We start from the raw sequence: 20,859 nt of genomic DNA, 5'->3' as shown, positions 1-20,859 counted from the left end.
CAAACCAGGGAGAAACTACATTACTTCAAGAGGACTGATTTTTTTTTTTTTTTAGATTGGCAGTTTAGAAGCTCCCAGGAGAGACTGGAAGAATTAGACATTTTCAAAGAGCTGAGAAGAAATCACTGTCAACCAAAAATTCTGTAACCAAGCTATAATTCGTCTGAAGCTTTGTACATTGCCACCTTGAATGATTAGGAAGATGTTGGAGAGGATGGATACTGGGTTGGGAGTTTTTACTGGCAGCATCTGTTGTGACTAAAGCTAGTGGAGGAAAGTAGTGGAAATAAAGACGATATCTTTTTTTTTTAAGCTGGTATATATTAATAGCATAAAATAAGGTGGGAGTTACTGAAGTCTTGGCTTCTAATACTTGTTATCATGAACACAGCCAGAAGAATCTGTCTCCTGAAGGGTTCTCTGCAGACGTCTGCAGTGATGAAAGTCGGGATACCTGGCTGACTAGCATACATTTGGCAATCTTAGAGACTGAAGAGTGGGCTTTTTGACACTTTCCTTCCTTCCTCTCATTCACCCAAATGACTTCAGAAGCGTTTTCCTATTCCGTTTCTGGGGATAGATTGTCACTGGCCTTGTGATTTTTTTTTTTTTAGCTGTAAAATTCTGCTTTTCTAAGTTATTGTCCTGCCCTATATTATATTTACTTAGAATTCACCACAGTAATCCAAACCAGAGTGGCAGCCTCAAGGGTAGGAGGTAGTAACTCTTCATTGTTTCTCACCTATAGATTGGTAGTATGTTCAGACACCATGATCATGATCTAAACCTAAATACAAGGCAGTGGTGCTACTAGGCCGTGGTTCTAGATACTTGGCAAAAGAAGATCACAAATAGGGCTTTAGAATAGTTTATCGACCCCACTCTGAGACTATTGGGATGGACTTATTTAGACATTGATGGCAGGTAAGATAACTATTAAGTTTGTTGTGAATTGAAAGGTACAGAAAAACGAGATGTTTTTAGAAATACACAGAAGGATAGTATTTAACTATGTGGTTCACCAAAATTTTGCCTCACATTTTCTGTATTTCTAGAGTTTGGGAAGTTTCTTATACTTAAGAACTAACTGTATACAGAAATTATTTAATAGAGAAAAAAGCTAAAAATCCACTTCTCCTACCTTAAAAAGCTGGTAAAATCAATAGACAGACAGAGCTATGTGGCTTATTTTTGGAGCCCATGTTCTACCAATGTCAAAAGCATTCTCCAAAAGTTTAAGAAAGTGCTACCAGTATGGGTACTTCAAAGGCAAGCTATAGTATTTTAAATTAACTTCATTTTTACAGATATAAACTGAGGTGTCAGAAGTATCATTTCTTACATAAGTGTGTTTATGGTTTAACCTGCATTAATGTCCAAGTTTTATTAAAGTTGTTTTCCTTTTAGCAAACAGCATTTTAAGAGACCAGTATATGTGACCCATGCATAAAAACATTTGGCACTTGACCAAATAGCTGAATTGTCCATTTTTTGTCACTTTTGAAGGCAAATATTTATGCAGAGCTGTTTTTATTTCAGGGAGAAAAACGAAACCACCACGACCAGATTCCCCAGCCACTACGCCAAACATATCTGTAAAGAAGAAAAACAAAGATGGAAAGGGTACTACTGTAATTTCCGTGTAATGCTTATAGGTCAAGTAACACTCAGATTGCTTTATAGCGCCTGCCTGTCACAACTAGAAACCACCAGCTCTCTTGATATACTGCAATGGATCTTATTGCTGCCACATGCGTATTAGATACATTTGCCAAATTCTTAAAGGAAAACTGATAATAAAGTAGACCAAGAAACTCATTTGAGTGATTTTCACTTACCTGTCCAAATAATCTATTCTTTTCATGTAATAATGAGACTCTTGGAAGAATTTAACCAGGTTAGATTTTCAGTTCATAGGCCCTTTAGCATGTTGTCTTGAAATTCAAGCATTTTTATAACTGTTGCCCAAATTTGGAGAAAACTGTTATGGCTGACCTGCTGGCTCTAATCTAAAGAGAACAACTGTTGAAAGGAGAGAGTTCACAAAGAGACAGAAAAAAATTATCTCAAAGTACTTTCTCCTAATTCATCACAAATCTTATGACAAGATTGCTTTGTTCACATATTTTATATGGGACTAATAAAAAGATCTTTATTAGATGCTGAAAAGTATAACCATTATATCACCCATACTAACTAAATTATGTCACCAATACTAACTGAATTATGTAATGTTTTTGTATAAATATGAATGGTACTTCTAAGACTTTTAGTTGTCTTTTATGATGTTCTTTTAAATGAAATTTTGGTCATTTAGAAAGAAATTGTTTTTGTTTCAGGAAACACAATTTATCTTTGGGAGTTTTTACTGGCACTGCTCCAGGACAAGGCTACTTGTCCTAAATACATCAAGTGGACCCAGCGAGAGAAAGGCATTTTTAAACTGGTGGATTCTAAAGCAGTGTCCAGGTTGTGGGGGAAGCACAAAAACAAACCTGACATGAATTATGAGACCATGGGAAGAGCACTCAGGTATGCAAAGTTTTGGTATTTTATTGTGTTAAGAATATCATTTCCTGAATCCTAAAAAAAAATATTAAGCTTAAATTCAGCAGAGCACCAATAGTGGTAATGCACGTACGTAATAAGAGGGTACATTTTCAGTCGGGTATGGTGGCTCATGCCTGTAATCCCTATACTTTGGGAGGCTGAGGCTGGTGGATTGCTTGAGTCCAGGAGTTTAAGACCAGCCTGGGCAATGTGGCAAAACCCTGTCTCTACTAAAATTACAAAAAATTAGCCAGACATGGTGGTGTGCACCTGTGGTCCCAGCTATTCGGCAGGCTGAGGTGGGAGAATCACCTGAGCCCCGGAGGTTGAGGCTGCAGTGATCGAGATTGCACCAGTGAACTCCAGCTTGGGCAACCGGAGTGACACCCTGTCTCAAAAAAAAAGAGGGTGCATTCTCAAACATGAATTGCAGGTATGATATGTTAGTTATTATGGTAGAATAAATTAGTGCTTCAAGAGTACTACTAGACATCATGAGAACTTTGAACAAGAGTAACATTTTATTCTTAAGCTCACTTTTAGTTCATTTTTTGGTGACTCTGTCATTTATTTTTCAAGATATGCATGTATTTGAGAGAGATTTATTGGAAATAAGAACGATCTGAATGACTTAGGGGATAGATATAGATATTAAATTTGGCAATCTTAAACTAGAATTCTTTAATTACAGTTTTTGGATTTTTTAACATACATTTTTTAGGTTCTGGATTTTATTAAAATAGATGACAAAAATTTGGATCACTTCTATTGCATATCATTAAGTTTTATACACAAAAGTCAATTACATTTACTGAATCAAATTTAAACTGATACAGTTTGCCTAGTAGGAACATTTCTAGAAAGCTGTGGAGGAGAAACAATTTATTGAGGCTTTTCGTAGTTTTGATGATCCTGGCAAGCTGTCAGAAAGGGGCCGAGTGTGGTGGCTCGCTTCTATAATCCCAGCATTTTGGGAGGCCGAGAAAGAAGCATCGTTTTAGCCTGGGAGTTCCAGACCAGCCTGGGCAACATGGCAAAACCCAGTCCCTGCAAATGCAAAAATTAGCCGAGTGTGGTAGCATGCGCCTGTGGTCCCAGCTACTTGGGAGGCTGAGGTGGGAAGATTGCTTAAGGCCAGGAGTTCAAGGCTGCAGTGAGCTGTGATCATGCCACTGCACTCCAGCCTGGGCAACAGAGCAAGACTCTGTCTCTAAATAAATAAGTAAATAAATTAGCAAAAAGATAGAGGAAGAAAAATGAAAGACCAGAAGATTTCACATACTCTATCAACAGTCCCCCAATCAGCATTAGTTTTAGATTTAGTTGGTAATAAGAACTTATCTCTATCTGTGCATAATTGTATGTTTATCTTATATGAAATAACTGCCCTTTATTTAGAAATTCTTTTCTCATTAGTTTGATTCCAACTTTAAAGTTTTGTTTATGATTAGGGAAATTTGATTTTGTTGAATATTTTAATTGATGTTTGATTGAATAAAATATTGATGAAATTGTCTGCTTTGAATAGGTACTATTACCAAAGGGGTATTCTGGCAAAAGTGGAAGGTCAGCGCCTGGTGTATCAGTTTAAAGAAATGCCAAAAGATCTTATATATATAAATGATGAGGATCCAAGTTCCAGCATAGAGTCTTCAGATCCATCACTATCTTCATCAGCCACTTCAAATAGGAATCAAGCCAGCCGGTCGAGAGTCTCTTCAAGTCCAGGGGTAAAAGGAGGAGCCACTACAGTTCTAAAACCAGGGAATTCTAAAGCTGCAAAACCCAAAGATCCTGTGGAAGTTGCACAGCCATCGGAAGTTTTGAGGACAGTGCAGCCCACGCAGTCTCCATATCCTACCCAGCTCTTCCGGACTGTTCATGTAGTACAGCCAGTACAGGCTGTCCCAGAGGGAGAAGCAGCTAGAACCAGTACCATGCAGGATGAAACGTTAAATTCTTCTGTTCAGAGTATTAGGTGAGAAAACCAAACCACTGATGCTTATCACTTCAATATGTTTCTGACCAGAGACATTATTTGTTAAGCGGGTCAGGATTCAGAAATGAAAATAAAAGTATATAGATTTCAAGCTAGAACTCTTGGTTACCAGATTTTTCGGGAGCAGTATATATTACATCAGTCCTCTAATTATGCCACTGGTCCCTTTATTTACATTTTGACATTATTGACATTATTCTGTCAGTTTAAGTATAGTTCGCTATACCTTTGTATAACTGGATTGATCCATATAAGAAGTTATCTAGATGTGAGAAAATCCAGGGAATGGTTTCAAATCTTTATTCAGGCCAAGTCAGAAGCTTCAAAAATTCAACGTGAATTGACATATTAGGACATTGAGTGTGCATGGAGTTCCAAGCAATAAATGTTGTTCCTTGGAAGATCCTATCTTGGAACAATTCTAAAGTTCAAATAGGAGGGGAGGCCAAGAATCTAAGATCCTCTTTTTTAGGCTTTTAGAGTGGCAGAAGTCAGAAAGTAGGGTTTGTTTTGTTTGGGACTAGTTTCAGCTGATTTAGAATGGGGGTATGGGAGGAAGGCAGAAAATTATATGGATGTTTCTAGCATTTTTCTGTTTATACTGTCATGAATTTCTAGAACATGAATTATAATAAAATCTAGCAGCCCTTTCAAAGCCAATACAAATTATTATTTGATTACTTTTATTAGCAAACTTCAGTCTTACATTTTTCTATTCCAGAATATAAATGTGGAGGTTTTGCTCAATTGATCTTGAAGTAAGGTAACATTACCTAGAATCAAGGCAGACTTCGATGATTCAGTCTTCTTTGTATAGCAATTTAAAATGTTTGACCTTGTGAAAATATTCTCTTAAATCTTCAGTTGATTTGCGAGGAGTGCAAAGATGACCTTTAAATTTTTAATTGGCTGCTACATCTTTAACTGTTTTTAAAGGAGTATATCTTGAGTACTCTTATCCAAAATGCCTGGGACCAGGAATATTTTGGATTTTGAACTGTTTCAGATTTTAAATCGTTGCATTATACTTACCCAGCAAATCATCCCAAATCCAAAAATCTGAGATCCAAAATGCTCCAGTGAGCATTTCCTTTGAGCGTCATATTGGCACTCAAAAAGTTTCATATTTTGGAACGTTTTGGATTTCAGATTTTCAGATTTGGAATGCTTAGTGGGTGCTTATTTAACTCTTACTGTCTGTATTCTTCCCTTAATGTTTTATATTTCCTTAGGCCCCGTGGGTTACATGTGATGACTGGGTGTCTAGTTGGGAGTGTGTGGTTCCTCCCATTGGTTGCTAGGCTGTTTGTTGTTTGTATTTGTGTTGATAGGAGACCTATAATGGCCACAGCTGATTCCATGGAATTTTTTAGCACCTGTATTCAAAATATTCTTTTCAGACCATGAGAATAAAACCAAAACAAAAACTCTTCCTTTGAAAGATACTAAATTGTAGATATTGTAGAGTAGGTTTTTGTTTTGTTTTGTTGTTGTTTTGTTTTTGAGACAAAGTCTAGCTAGCTTTGTTGCCTAGGCTGGAGTGTAATGATACCATTGTAGCTCACTGCGTCCTACCGCCAGGACTCAAGCAATCCTCCCACCTCAGCCTTCCTTATAACTGGGACTACAGGCATGTCCAGCTAATTTTTTAATTTTTTGTAGAAATCGGGTTTTACTTTGTTGCCCAAGTTGGTCTTGAACCAAGACCAACCAAGCAATCCTACCACCTCGGCCTCCTGAAGTGCTGGGATTATAAGTGTGAGCCACTGCACCTGGCTTAGAATGGTTTTTTATTAGGACAAGTTCTGGTTTTGTTATTTCTTATATTTTTTGTTTGCATTTTTGTAATTACCCAACCTTTTACTATGAAAAATTTCAAAGTATGGAAAAATTCAGCTAGTACTATGAACACGTATTTACTATCCACCTAAATTCACAAATTGATAGCATTTTGCATTATTTGTTTTCTGTTTATTTATACTCTTTTTTCTCTTTGCTATATCTTTCTTGATTTTTGATGACTTATTAATAAAATCAGAGGCTTTTAACTTTTTTCCCTGTGGTTGAGAGAAGATGGAATATATATGATTATATATATAATTAGATAAATTATTAATACAACAACAAGAGCTGACACTTACAGAGCAATCTTTGTATTTCATACACTTTATGTATAGTGAGGTATAGAATCCTCATAGCTCAATGAAGAATAGATAATATCCCCGTTTTATAGTTGTGGAAACTGAAGCAAGGAGAGACCAGGGAACTTGGTCACATCTAGTAGATGGTAGAGATAGCATTTTAATGCCAGTTGTTTAGCTGCAAGCAGTGAAGTTAATGACTTGCTACACTGCCTACTGATTTACATAAATCACAGGAATTGTCAGTTATTTACAGTAAAGCAGCAACATCTTAATTTTGTCCTTCACTCATTTATTTTTATTTCATGTGATTGCATGCATCTATGTTGATTCAATTAAGCTTTTCTTAATTGGTGTACAGTATATATGCTCAGTTTTTACAAATTTACAAAAAGAAGCCAGTTTGATTCTGGCTTCATGGTAGTCAAAGAAACAACAACAGAAAAACCGCTGGTAAACTATTTTCTGAAAAATTGCCCCTTGGTAAACATGGGAGGCCATTTTACCTAGCATAACTTTTATTTATCCAAGCATTAATAATTTTTCTTAGGATCTTTTAAATAAATTATCCTGGCCAGGTGCAGTGCCTCACACCTGTAATCCCAACACTTTGGGAGGCTGAGGCGGGTGGATCACCTGAGGTTGGGAGTTTGAGACCAGCCTGGTCAATATGGCAAAACCCCGTCTCTACTAAAAATACAAAAATTAGGCCGGGCGCGGTGGCTCAAGCCTGTAATCCCAGCACTTTGGGAGGCCGAGGCGGGTGGATCACGAGGTCAGGAGATCGAGACCATCCTGGCTAACATGGTGAAACCCCGTCTCTACTAAAAAAATACAAAAAACTAGCCGGGTGAGGTGGCGGGCGCCTGTAGTCCCAGCTACTTGGAGGCTGAGGCCGGAGAATGGCGTAAACCCGGGAGGCGGAGCTTGCAGTGAGCTGAGATCTGGCCACTGCACTCCAGCCTGGGTGACACAGTGAGACTCCGTCTCAAAAAAAAAAAAAAAAAAAAAAATACAAAAATTAGCTGGGCGTGGTGGCAGGCACCTGTAATCCCAGCTACTCAGGAGGCTGAGGCAGGAGAATAACTTGAACCCAGGAGGCAGAGGTTGCAGTGAGCCAAGATGGCATCACTGCACTTCAGCCTGGGCAACAGAGTGAGACTCCGTCTCAAATAAGTAAATAAACAAATAATCCTGTGAAAATGTATAATGTGTAGGTTCTCTTAAAAGCATATAGAAGCTGAGTGCGGTGGCTCATGCCTGTAATCCCAGCACTTTGGGAGGCCGAGGCGGGCGAATCACGAGGTTAGGAGTTCGAGACCAACCTGGCCAACATGGTGAAAACCTGTCTCTACTAAAAATACAAAAAATTAGCTAGGTGTAGTGGCGGGTGCCTGTAATCCCAGCTACTCGGGAGGCTGAGGCAGGAGAATCACTTGAACCTGGGAAGCGGAGGTTGCAATGAGCTGAGATTGTGCCCTGCACTCCAGCCCAAGTGACGGGGTGAGACTCCGTTTCAAAAAAAAAAAAAAAAAATCTTTTCAGCTCTTCGGCTTTGCCAGTTATTAGATGTGAAATTGAATCATGTTAATTATTTTGAGTCTGTTTCCTTATCTATAAAGCACAGATGATAATATTGAACCTTCCGTGTGGCTGTGGCAGTTAAACAACACCTGACACCTGAGTAGATCCTCAACAAAAGCTAAATGTTATATGGTCTGTGTTAGTTTCAGAAATTTTGGTAAATTGTAAATTACCAATATTTTCCCAGTTGTTTACAAGCAGCTTAGGAGATTTTTTAAAAGTAGTCAGCTATAATAGAATCTGTATTACATAATATAACCAGACAGTTTAATCATTAACTAAGAGAAAAGTAATTTTAAAATTCTGTGGTTAGCAAATACTTCATATTATTTTATTTAATCTCTGAATTTGTATTATTGAAAATTGTTTTAGAATTTGTTCCAATAAGCCAATGTATTTGCATTGTAGATAGTATAGATAAGTATATGTATTTTGTGACGGATGGCAGTCAGATGTCTAAAAGAAAAGGACTTTTTTTTTTTTGAGACTGAGTCTTGCTGTGTAACCCAGGCTGGAGTGCAGTGGCGCGATCTCGCTCACTGCCACCTTCGCCTCCCAGCTCCCGGTTCAAGCAATACTCCTGCTTCAGCCTCCCGAGTAGCTGGGATTATAGGCACGCGCCACCATGCCCAGCTAATGTTTGTATTTTTAGTAGAGATGGGGTTTCATCATGTTAGCCAGGCTGTTCTTGAACTCCGGACCTCGTGTTCCACCCACCTTGGACTCCCAAAGTGCTGGAATTACAGGCGTGAGCCACCACGCCCGGCCAAGAAAATGACATCTTTTTCTAATTTAAACAGAAGCATTGAAGTCCTAGTGGTAGCCCTGATTAGCAATATGGAAAATTTCCAAGTACATTATTGCTTGTGTCATACCTTAGAGAAGGAAAGAAGAATGAGAGAGGCGTATATTGAAGAGTTGTAACTGCCTGTTGTTTAAGGATAGAATAGTAAATACTCATCTTTAGTACTTACTAAAGATGAAGTTGCTCAGGACTTAAGTGGCGGCAGTCTGTTGTAATGGTTAGGCGGCACATCGGCTCTGCAGTCAGATGGCCTCTCTTCTTCTCTGATTGGTCACCTTATTCAAGCTGTTACAACCTGTTTGTGCATCAGTGTTTTCATACGTAAGATGAGGATAATAACATTTGTAGGGTGACAAGGTTATACATATTATAAGGTTATGCATATTGATGTAATCTGTGTGCTATATATACCAAATATCTATGCGTACGTTATGTAAACTCTTGTCATGGGAAGCCCTTGGGACTTTTTTATTTAAAATGGTATCTGGGCTCGGCATGGTGGCTCACACCCAGAATCCCAGCACTTTGGGAGGCCGAGGTGGGTGGATCATGAGGTCAGGAATTCAAGACCAGCCTGGCCAATGTGGTGAAACCCTGTCCCTACTAAAAATACAAAAAAATTAGCTGGGCGTGGTGGCGGGTGCCTGTAATCCCAGCTACTCGGGAGGCTGAGGCAGAGAATTGCTTGAACCTGGGAGGTGGAGGTTGCAGTGAGCTGAGATCGCACCATTGCACTCTAGCCTGGGTGACAGAGTGAGACTCCATCTCAAAAACAAACAAACAAACAAAAAACGGTATCTGGCTATAGCGTCAGGTACTATACCCAGACTCCCATCTCACCCCAGATTTCCCTGAATCAAATGGGCAAGAGAGCTTGGGTGGCCATCTAAGTTTGGTAATCCGTATCCTGTGTGAATGGGCAACTCTAGTCATCCTGTGCCTTGATTCCCACTTCTTTTGAACCTGTGCTGAATTGCTCTGGGTCTTTGTTTCATCTTTCCACCAAGCCAATTTGTTTTTCTCCTCCACTATTTTATTTCTCATATGTGGGAAACAGACTGCATAACTAACTTTCAAAATGTAGCTTTAATAATCTAGTGGTAATATGTAACGCTTGGTTTATGGAGACTAATCTAGCTGTTAGTTGTTTGAAATAGCAAGTATCTTTCATTAAATAACTTTGCAGAATTCAGAGAAACAGTTGACATCCAGATGCTGAGATTTTTCGACAACATTTGTTTTATACTATATTAATATTAACCATAACTATAAATTTTAGAGCGGTGAACTTTTTAAATTAGATTGGCTCATAATATCATTTATGTAACTTTCTCTTCAATGAATGGGATTAACAACCTACACAAACTGGATTTTTCATTAAAGGATTTTATGTTAAACTGTAGCGTTATAACCAAAATTTGTGAAAATTTGAACGTGGAAAACTGCTAAAACATGCTTCTATGTATTTTTCCAAAGCTTAGCCATATTTTCTCTGCCAGTCCAAGAGCCCTGACAGGTTAATTATAATCATGGCTTGTTTCATCTATATATGACATGAAATGTGAGCTATTAAAATTCTAAGAATTCTGTCATATGGTTAAGACTGAGGTAGGTTTTTTGTTTAGGTTAATTAAGCACTTCCCCCTTTATATATAAAAACAGGTTGAGTACGATTATATGAATTTTCGTAATTATTGTGGATGAGCATGTTGATAACATTATCTCTCAAGTATTAAAATAGCAGGCCGGGCTCAGTGGCTCATGCCTATAAGCCCAGCACTTTGGGAGGCCAAGGCGGGCGGGTCACCTGAGGTCAGGACTTTGAGACCAGCCTGACCAACACAGAAAACCCGGTCTCAATTAAAAATACAAAAATTAGCCAGACGTGGTAGTACATGACTATAATCCCAGCTACTCGGAGGCTGACAGGAGAATGGCTTGAACCCAGGAGTTGGAGATTACAGTGAGCCAAGATCACGCCACTGTACTCTAGCCTGGGCAACAAGAGTGAAACTCCATCTCAAAAAAAATAGCAGGAATGAATCAAACAGATTTGCTTTTAAATTCCTAATTTTAAGAAGCTCAAGCAAACTTCTTGCTAAGCGTTTTTTTTTTTTTTTTTTTTTTTTTTTAAGACAGAGTCTCGCTCTGTTCCCCCGGCTGGAGTCAGTGGCGCGAACTCCACTCACTGCAACCTCCACTTCCCAGGTTCATGCCATTCTCCTGCCTCAGCCTCTCAAGTAGCTGGGACTACAGGCGCCCGCCACCACACCTGGCTAATTTTTTGTATTTTTAGTAGAGATGGAGTTTCACCATGTAGCCAGGATGGTCTCGAGCTCCTGACCTCGTGATCCACCGGCCTCAGCCTCCCAAAGTGCTGGGATTATAGGCGTGAGCCAACACACCCAGCCCTTGCTAAGCATTTTAACATCCTCCTCCTTCCCCAACAAAATTAGCTCCTCATTTGTGTTCATGTGACCCTATGTACATACCTTTCTTCCATAGCACTCAGCAGCTGGTATCATAGTTAATGGCCTGAGAGTTTTGTGTTAGGCATCTCTGTATGTAGTGTTTAATACAAAGTCTGGCATGATGTTGGTCATGCTGTGTTGAAAATATGGGAAGTAGCATTTTGAAACACACAACTGGTATTTTGTAAAATGACTTCTCAAGTATTAAAGTGTTAAATGATGTAGAATATGCTAATTGTCTCACTTTAATTTCATCATCTCAATAGGACTATACAGGCTCCAACCCAAGTTCCAGTGGTTGTGTCTCCTAGGAATCAGCAGTTGCATACAGTAACACTCCAAACAGTGCCACTCACAACAGTTATAGCCAGCACAGATCCATCGGCAGGTACTGGATCTCAGAAGTTTATTTTGCAAGCCATTCCATCATCACAGCCCATGACAGTACTGAAAGAAAATGTCATGCTACAGTCACAAAAGGCAGGCTCTCCTCCTTCAATTGTCTTGGGCCCTGCCCAGGTTCAGCAGGTCCTTACTAGCAATGTTCAGACCATTTGCAATGGAACCGTCAGTGTGGCTTCCTCTCCATCCTTCAATGCTACTGCACCTGTGGTGACCTTTTCTCCTCGCAGTTCACAGCTGGTTGCTCACCCACCTGGCACTGTAATCACTTCAGTTATCAAAACTCAAGAAACAAAAACTCTTACACAGGAAGTAGAGAAAAAGGAATCTGAAGATCATTTGAAAGAGAACACTGAGAAAACGGAGCAGCAGCCGCAGCCTTACGTGATGGTAGTGTCCAGTTCCAATGGATTTACTTCTCAGGTAGCTATGAAACAAAACGAACTGCTGGAACCCAACTCTTTTTAGTTAATATACCAAAGCTTGTGGATGATTGTTTGTTAATTGAACATTTTCAATTATATGCAAACTGATTGATTCTAAGATAAAGTCTAAGGAGGTTTCTAATTTTGTAATTGTTAAAGATAGGGTTAATTTTGATTTTGTTAGATGAGGGAGGAAAACTCAACTGTTTCTCTTTGTTATCTAAATGTTTCAGAATTCAGTCGTGAAGGAACAGGCATTTTACACTATGAAGACATTCTTTTGAGATTTTTTTTTCAGTTGCTATATCATAAGCATTTTTAAAGTTTCTTTTCTAATTTTACATTGTATTAGATTTTCTGATTCTTTTGTAAATACAGAACTTAAATAGAAGGCAACAGGAAATTTATATAGGAACTATTTTCATTCCACTTGTATAAGTTAAGTCTTGACTCTTTCAAATGCAAAAAACCTATTTTATGCTTTGTTAAAATTATGGTGTCACTTAGATTGACTTTAGTTGGCTGTACTATATAATATAGAACTATGAATATGTAAAATAACGTGAAAAATTGGAGGTGCTGGTGGTGTGGCTGACCCTGTTTCAGAAGCAGGATAGTGTAAAAGCATCAGCCTAAGAATGGCACTCCCACTAACTCGCTATGTAATAAAAGGAAGAGATGTGTTGGACTAGACTAGATGATCACCACTGTCTCTTCTAGTTCTAATCTTTTTAATTCTAATACCTGTATTTTCAAGTTATGTCAATTAAATCATTATCAGGTTATTTCCTAATATAAGAATAGCTGAAATGTTGCAGAGAAATAAGTGACCCAACAAAGTTTATTCATCTATGATGGGTAAGATTTGCCATAAATTCTTCCTAAATAATTTGTTTACTAACTCTTTAGGCCACTGTGCTTTGCGGTCCATTAGTAAACTTGTGTTGCTAAGTGCTAAACAGAATACTGCTATTTTGAGAGAGTCAAGACTCTTTCTTAAGGGCCAAGAAAGCAACTTGAGCCTTGGGCTAATCTGGCTGAGTAGTCAGTTATAAAAGCGTAATTGCTTTATATTTTGGATCATTTTTTATTGGGGGTGGACTTGGGGGGTTGCATACAAAGATAACATATATATCCAAGTTTCTGAAATGAAATGTTTTTAGATTACTTTTCAACTGTAAATAATGTACATTTAATGTCACAAAAAAATTGTCTTCTGCAAATTTTCTAGTATAACAGAAATTTTTGTAGATGAAATCATTATGTTTAGAGGTCTAATGTTATGTTTTCATATTACAGAGTGAATTTGTATTTAAACAAAAATTTAAATTTTGGAATCCTCTAAACAATTTTGTATCTTTAATTGGTTTATTATTAAATAAATCATATAAAAATTCTCAGTGTTTCTGTTTTCAGGCAAAAGTTTCTTAAAGAATAAGTGTACAAAGAATATTGCTAGAACATTAGCATTACTTAATGTTTATAAATAAACTCCATTAGTCAGAATTGCAGGATATCATCCTTTCACTTTTCCTTTATAGCAGGCCAAATGGCAGTTTCTAAACATCACACAATGGATTACCAAGTTGTAAAAATTAGACAACAATAAAATATTCCCAGCAATAATATTAAACACACTTTTGTTTCGTTTTGTTTTGTTTTTGAGACAGAGTCTCAGCTCTGTCGCCCAGGCTGGAGAATAGTGGCATGATCTCGGCTCACTGCAACCTCCACCTCCCAGGTTCTAGCTATTTTCCTGCCTTAGCCTCTCAAGTAGCTGGGATTACAGGTGCCCACCACCACATCCAGCTAATTTTTTGTATTTTTAGTAGATACGGGGTTTCACCATGTTGGCCAGGCTGGTCTTGAACTGATCTCAGGTGATCTGCTCGCCTTGGCCTCCCAAAGTGCTGGGATTGTAGGTGTAAGCCACCATGCCCCACCTAAACACACTTTTGAAAATAAGTTTTCTAGTTAGAAACTAGGTCAGTTAATAGTTAAACTTGGAAAACATCGAAAAATTTTCTTATGAAAATTAAAGTCTCTAATCCAATAAGAAGTAACTTTCACTTATTCATTTTTTCATGTTTGTGAATGTTATTCCAAAATGTGATTTTAAAGGCCGTGTAATATTATATTAGTATACCAAAATCCAGTTAAATAAAACCTTTTTAACTAGATAAGTTAGTTTTATAGTTTTTCACCACATAGTGAGTATCAGTGTCTTAGTTCGTCTTCTTCGTTGCTGCTATAACATAATACCTGGGACTGGGTAATTTATAATAAACAGAAATTTATTTGCCCACAGTTCTGGAGTCTGGGAAGTCCAGTATTAATGCACCAGCAGGTTTGGCAGTTCTCATTCCAAACAGTGCCTGAACACCGTGCCCTCTGGAGGGAAAGAAGGCTTCATCTTCAAATGGCAAAGACAGAAAAGCAAAGAGAGCCCACTTCCACTTCCAAAAGACTTTTTATTTATTTATTTATTTATTTTGAGACAGAGTTTTGCTCTTGATGCCCAGGCTGGGGTGCAATGGCGTGATCTCGGCTCACCTCAACTTCCGTCTCCGGGTTTCAAGTGATTCTCCTACCTCAGCCTCCCGAGTAGCTGCGATTACAGGCATGCACCACCACACCCAGCTAATTTTCTATTTTTAGTCGAGGCAGGGGTTTCTCCGTGTTGGTCAGGCTGGTCTCGAACTCACAACCTCAGGTGATCTGCCCACCTCGGCCTCCCAAAGTGCTGGGATTACAGGCGTGAGCCTTTTTATGAAGGCATTAAACCCATCCATGAAGGTGGAGCCCTCCTGGTCTAATCACTGCTTAAAGGCTCCACCTCCCAGTACCTTTACTTTGGCAATTAAATTTCAACATGAGTTTTGGAGGGAACAAACATTCCAGCCGTAGCATACAGTACATAATAATTTTTTGAAAATTAAGGATCTTGCACTATTTTTGAGTCAGTTATCCTTAAAGGAGATACCAGATAAACTCTCTTTATTTATAATAGTAACACCATTTAAATTGTGTATTTTTTTTTAAGTTTAAAAGGTATAGTATAAGAATTTTTAGAGACACTATTATTTAAGGTTATTGGAATAGTGTACAATTACCATGAACACTGAAATTTTAAAGATGGGAAAAGAAGCCTGGATGCGGTGGCTGTCGCCTGTCATCTCAGCACTTTGGGAGGCCAAGGTGGGAGGATCACTTGAGCCCAGGAGTTTTAAGACCAGCATGGGCAACATAGTGAGATGTCATCGCTACAAAAATTCAAAAAATTAGCCAGGTGCAGGGATGCACTCCTGTGGTCCCAGCTACTTGGGAGGCCAAGGTAGGAGGATCACTTGAGGCAGGGAGATGGAGGCTGCAGTGAGCCATGATCATGCCACTGCACTCCAGCTTAGGTGACAGAGGGAGACCCTGTGTTCAAAAAAAAAAAAGGAGAAGAAAGTCATGTAGTAAGAACCTTAAAACTTCAAAAGCTTAGTCTTTTGGTTTGAACTAAGTATTAGCTACTAAGGAACCTGTGTTTCCCCCATTAGAATGTCTTATGTATCCATATATTCCTTTTTTGTATCTATAGCTACCATCCTAGTTGTAGTCTTTTCTATGTTATTCTTGCCACAGTTTATCCACTTAATATATGAGTGTGTATTTTGTGGCAGGCAGTATTCTCTGTGCTGGAGATAGGTCAGTGAACAAGAGCCTCCCAAGTGACTTCCTGCTTGTGAACTCTTAGTTTGTCAACATGAACTGGTTTTATTCACACTTCTAACATAAAAGCTTGGGATTTTTTCACACCCACTCCCAGTTCTGATACCAACTGGGTGTCTTTGTCCTACAATTCAGTTCAATTCTGACCCTAACCACTTGGAGTTAGCACAGACCCCACAGGTTAAGGGGCTTAGTCTCTCAAAACCGCCCCTCCTTCCGATGCCCATTGCAAGTCCCAGGTTTCCACTTGTACTTCTGACCAGCTGGCTATAAATCAGGGGTTCCCATGACCCCCACCTGCTTAGGTTGGATAATTTACTAAAAGAGCACACAAAACTTAGGGAGCCAATTTACTGGTTTACATTGATGTCAGTTTATTATAAAAAATAACAACTCATGAACAGCCAAATGAAAGATGCATAAAGCAATGAATGGGAGGAAGTGAACAGAGCTGCTCTCCCATCTCATGGTGTGCCACCTACCCAGCACCTCAGAGTGTTTACCAACCTAGATGTTCTCCAGACACCAACATTTTAAGAGTTTTTTAATGAAGCTTTTATTACATAGGCATGCCTGATTAAATCACTGGCCATTGGTGATTGAACTCAATTGCTACACCCTTTCCCCTCCCAGGGGATGGGACTGAAAGTTCCAACTCTAATTACATGGTTGGTTCCTCTGGAAATCATTTCCCATCCTGAAACTATCTGGGGACCCATGAAGTGTCCACCTTATTAGCATAAACTCAGGTATGGTTGAAAGGGGCTTGTTACGAATAACAAAATATGCTCGTATCCCTTCTAAATGCCAAGGGTTTCAGAAGCTAGGGTGTCAGGAACTAGGGATAAAAGCCAAATAAGATGTTTTTATTGTATCACAATCATGCACCTACTTACGGAATAGTCTTTCTAAAATATCCCTTGGCAGTTTGGGCAACATAGTGAGACCCCATTTCCAGAAAAAGTAAAAATATTCACAGTGCATGGTGGCAAGAGCCTGTAGTCCCAGCTCTTCAGGAGGCTGAAGTGGGAGATCTCTTGAGCCTGGGAGGCTGAGGCTGTAGTGAGCTGTGATTACAGCACTGCACTCCAGCCTGGGTGACAGAATGAGACCCTGTCTCAAAAAAATCAAATAAAAATATCCCTCGGGAATGCATAATGTTGATATATGGAAACCCTCAATACCTTTCTACTTGTAGGATAAAGTCCAAAATCCTTAGCTTAACATTCAAATTCCTCCATCAAACTGGGTTCTTAGGCCAACTATTTCAGTGTTACCCTTTTTTTTTTTCCTTTGAGACAGTGTCTCGCTCTCTCACTAAGTCTGGAGTGCAGTGGCACAATCTTGGCTTACTGCAATCACCGCCTCCTGGGGCTCAAGCGATCCTCAGCCTCCTGAGTAGCTGGGACCACAGGTGCGTACAGTGCCAGGCTAATTCTTCTTGTATTTTTGTAGAAAGGGTTTTTTGCCACGTTGCCTAGGCTGGTCTCCAACTCCTGGGCTCAAGGGATCCGCCCCCCCTTAGCCTCCCAAAGTGCTGAGGTTACAGGAGTGAGCCCTTGTACCCTGCTGATGTTTTCCTTAAAATGCAAATTTTTGGTTCCACTCCATACTTACTGAATTTGCATCTCATGGGAAAGCTGTACAATTTGCATTTTTTTTTTTTTTTTTTTTTTTTTTTTTCTGAGACAGTCTCGTTCTGTCGCCCAGGCTGGAGTGCAGTGGCACAATCTCGGCTCACTGCAACCTCCACCTCCCGGGTTCAAGCAATTTTCCTGTCTCAGCCTCCCAAGTAGCTGGGACTACAGGTGCCTGCCACCATGCCCTGCTGATTTTTGTATTTTTAGTAGAGATGGGGTTTCACCATATTGGTCAGGCTGGTCTCGAACTCCTGACCTCAGGTGATCCACCCGCCTTGGCCTCCCAAAGTGCTGCGATTACAGGTGTGAGTCACTGCGCCCAGCACAGTTTGCATTTTTAACTAGTATTGTATATTCCTTGCTACACAGAGTAGCCCTAAATTAGCAGCAACATCATCTGGAAACATTTTAGAAATACAGAACTCCAGGCCCTGCTCCAGACCTAATGAACCAGAATAAGATAGACATTCAAGTTTGAAAAGTACTAGGTAATCTTAATGTACTCTTGGAAGTTTAAGAACCACTGATCTAGCCCCAACCTATTCTTTTAAGCTTATCCCTTGATGTTGCTCTACATTTATTCATTCAACCAACACCTATTGGGTAGGGTATCAAGCATGGCTTTACATAGTCATGGAACTCGTTGTACAAAGTTGAAAAAGTATGATGTCCACCCTCCAGAGAGACACTGGGATTAATGAATGAAGCGGCATACGGCTGCGTGTGATCAGCCAGTGGCTCTCACCATCCACTTAGAATAAAGGGATCAATATTTTGGGCACGCCCATAACCCATTCATGGTACATTAGTTAGGGAGCTCTCCCTTATGTGCTAGTATTTCTTAAGATTTCATTCTTGGCTCTCTTCCCACTGCACATGCTTCTTTGACAATCTCATCCACTTCTATTGGCTCAGTCACTATATTATGTCTTGACTGTCTCTAGCCCTAACAAAACCTAGTCACCAACTCCTGAACAGGACATGGCTGTCTGTGCTAGGCCTCTCCACACCAAATCATTGACTCGACATTGTTTATTAAGGAAGGACCTGGGATACTACTGTCACTGTCCTTAACCTATAAACTTACTGCCTTCTTCACTTTCCATTTATGCTGTAACCCTCTGTAGTATTGTGTTTGCCTCATTACCCTGAAATCATTGTTACAGAGGTCACTAAGAGTAACCAATCTCTATATTGCCATCCTTCCTTCCATTCGTGGACCTCTCCAGCAATTGATAACTTTTCGTAACTCACTTTTCCTTTAAACTCTCTATTGCCTTCAGTTTTGCCCAATCTGGAGTGCTCACCTCCCCTATCGTTCTGCTTCTGTAATATTTCCCCATTTTACCATGTGAATAATAATTTCCTAATGTTCCCCTTGGGTTGTTCCAGAAACTTTTTCAAAGATTGGAGTTCCCCCAAGTTTTATCGAAAGGTCACTGTTCTTATGTTCTGTTTTCACCTTATCCCTTTCCAATCTGTTCTCCCCAGTGCAATAGGAGCATCGATTTAATTATGTCAGTCCTTCAGTGGTTCTTTCATCTCAGACGGAGTTTAGGCCCTGTGTGGTCTCACCTTTTCTTTATCTCACCAGCCTGATCATCAAGTTCTACTCTCCAAGACACATCGATTAGAATAAGGATGCTTTCAATTGCAAGAAACAAACAGAAAAACCCAACTCAAAATTATTAAATAATACAAAACAAAAAGTCTGCAGTTTGGAGGCTTCTGGGTTGGTTAATTCAGGAGCTCAGTGGTAACATTGAGGTACCAGGTTTCTCCATCCTTCTGCTTTCACTTTCCTTGGGATATTGGTTTGGTCTTCCAGGATGGCTCTTGCTAAAGGTAGCTGCGGTAGTTTATTCTGTATTTCTGTTTATCAATAAGGAGACCTTTCCTGGAAGCCCTGAGCAGACATCTCACACATGGCTTATTGACTACATGAGTCATATACCCCTTCCTAAACCATACTGTTGGCTAACCACGTGGGATTACCACAAATCACTTAGTCATGTGCTGGAGAATCAAAATTGGCACTCCACAGCAAGGAAGAAGGGAGGAATGAGTATCCTACTGTTATGTATGTAAGTCCATCTTCCTACACATACACTGAAACATGCTCATGTTTATATGAAAAATGTATTTATTTCCCAAAGAGAATCAGCCAGAGTGTCATCCGGATACTCTTATCCAGCTTCATGTCTAAGATCTCTGGTATGATATGCAGCCTTCTTTGTCAACTGGTGGCTGTGGCTCCCTGGTGTTGTCCTCAACAGCCACATCTGATAGGAGCCCTGGGAAGAATACTCTTATCTAAAGGCTGCTCCCCTTCCCCTTGCCCTTGCCCTTCCCCTTCCCCTTCCCTTCCTTCTTTCTTTATTATTTTTTGAGACAGAGTTTTGCTCTGTTGCCCAGGCTGGAGTGCAGTGGCACCATCTCAGCCCACTGCAACCTCCACCTCCTAGGTTCAAGCGATTCTCCTGCCTTAGCCTCCCGAGTAGCTGAGAAGACAGGTGCACGCCACCATGCCCAGCTAATTTTTGTATTTTTAGTAGGGACAGGGTTTCACCATATTGGCCAGGCTGGTCTCAAACTCCTGACCTCAGGTGATCCACCCACCTCAGCCTCCCAAGGTGCTGTGATTACAGGCTTGAGTCACTGCACCGGGCCTTAGAGTACATTTCTTTCTTTCTTTTTTTTTTTTTTTTTGAGATGGAGTCTCACGCTGTCGCCCAGGCTGGAGTGCAGTGGTGCGACCTCTGCTCACTGCAAGCTCCGCCTCCCGGGTTTACGCCATTCTCCTGCCTCAGCCTCCCGAGTAGCTGGGACTACAGGCGCCTGCCACCGTGCCCGGCTAATTTTTTTGTATTTTTAGTAGAGACGGGATTTCACCGTGTTAGCCAGGATGGTCTTGATCTCCTGACCTCATGATCCGCCTGCCTCGGCCTCCCAAAGTGCTGGGATAACAGGTGTGAGCCACCGCGCCTGGCCCTTTCTTTCTTTTTCTTTTCTTTTCTTTTTTTTTAGACAGAGTCTCACTCCATCGCCCAGGCTGGAGTGCAATGGCATGATCTCAGCTCACTGCAACCTCTGCCTCCTGGGTTCAAGTGATTCTCCCGGCTTAG

At 39.9% G+C, this 20,859-nt stretch overlaps 1 protein-coding gene across 1 annotated transcript in view; it reads left to right on the top strand.

The window, feature by feature from the left end:
- The window catches only part of ELF1 (E74 like ETS transcription factor 1), an 86,127-nt gene extending 72,353 nt beyond the window's left edge, over positions 1–13,774 (top strand). The window contains exons 6-9 of the mRNA XM_007960219.3: positions 1,540–1,623; positions 2,340–2,532; positions 4,079–4,528; positions 11,817–13,774. Coding sequence (XP_007958410.1) covers positions 1,540–1,623; positions 2,340–2,532; positions 4,079–4,528; positions 11,817–12,420 — 1,331 coding nt within the window. The 3' untranslated portion in view covers positions 12,421–13,774. The remainder of the gene's footprint in view (positions 1–1,539; positions 1,624–2,339; positions 2,533–4,078; positions 4,529–11,816) is intronic.
- The last annotated feature ends 7,085 nt before the right edge of the window (positions 13,775–20,859 follow it).

This window comes from Chlorocebus sabaeus, chromosome 3, assembly GCF_047675955.1.
Source record: "Chlorocebus sabaeus isolate Y175 chromosome 3, mChlSab1.0.hap1, whole genome shotgun sequence".
In the NCBI taxonomy this organism is placed as follows: domain Eukaryota; kingdom Metazoa; phylum Chordata; class Mammalia; order Primates; family Cercopithecidae; genus Chlorocebus; species Chlorocebus sabaeus.
Note: the sequence above shows the minus strand (reverse complement) of the source record. Positions and strands in the feature narration are given on the sequence as shown.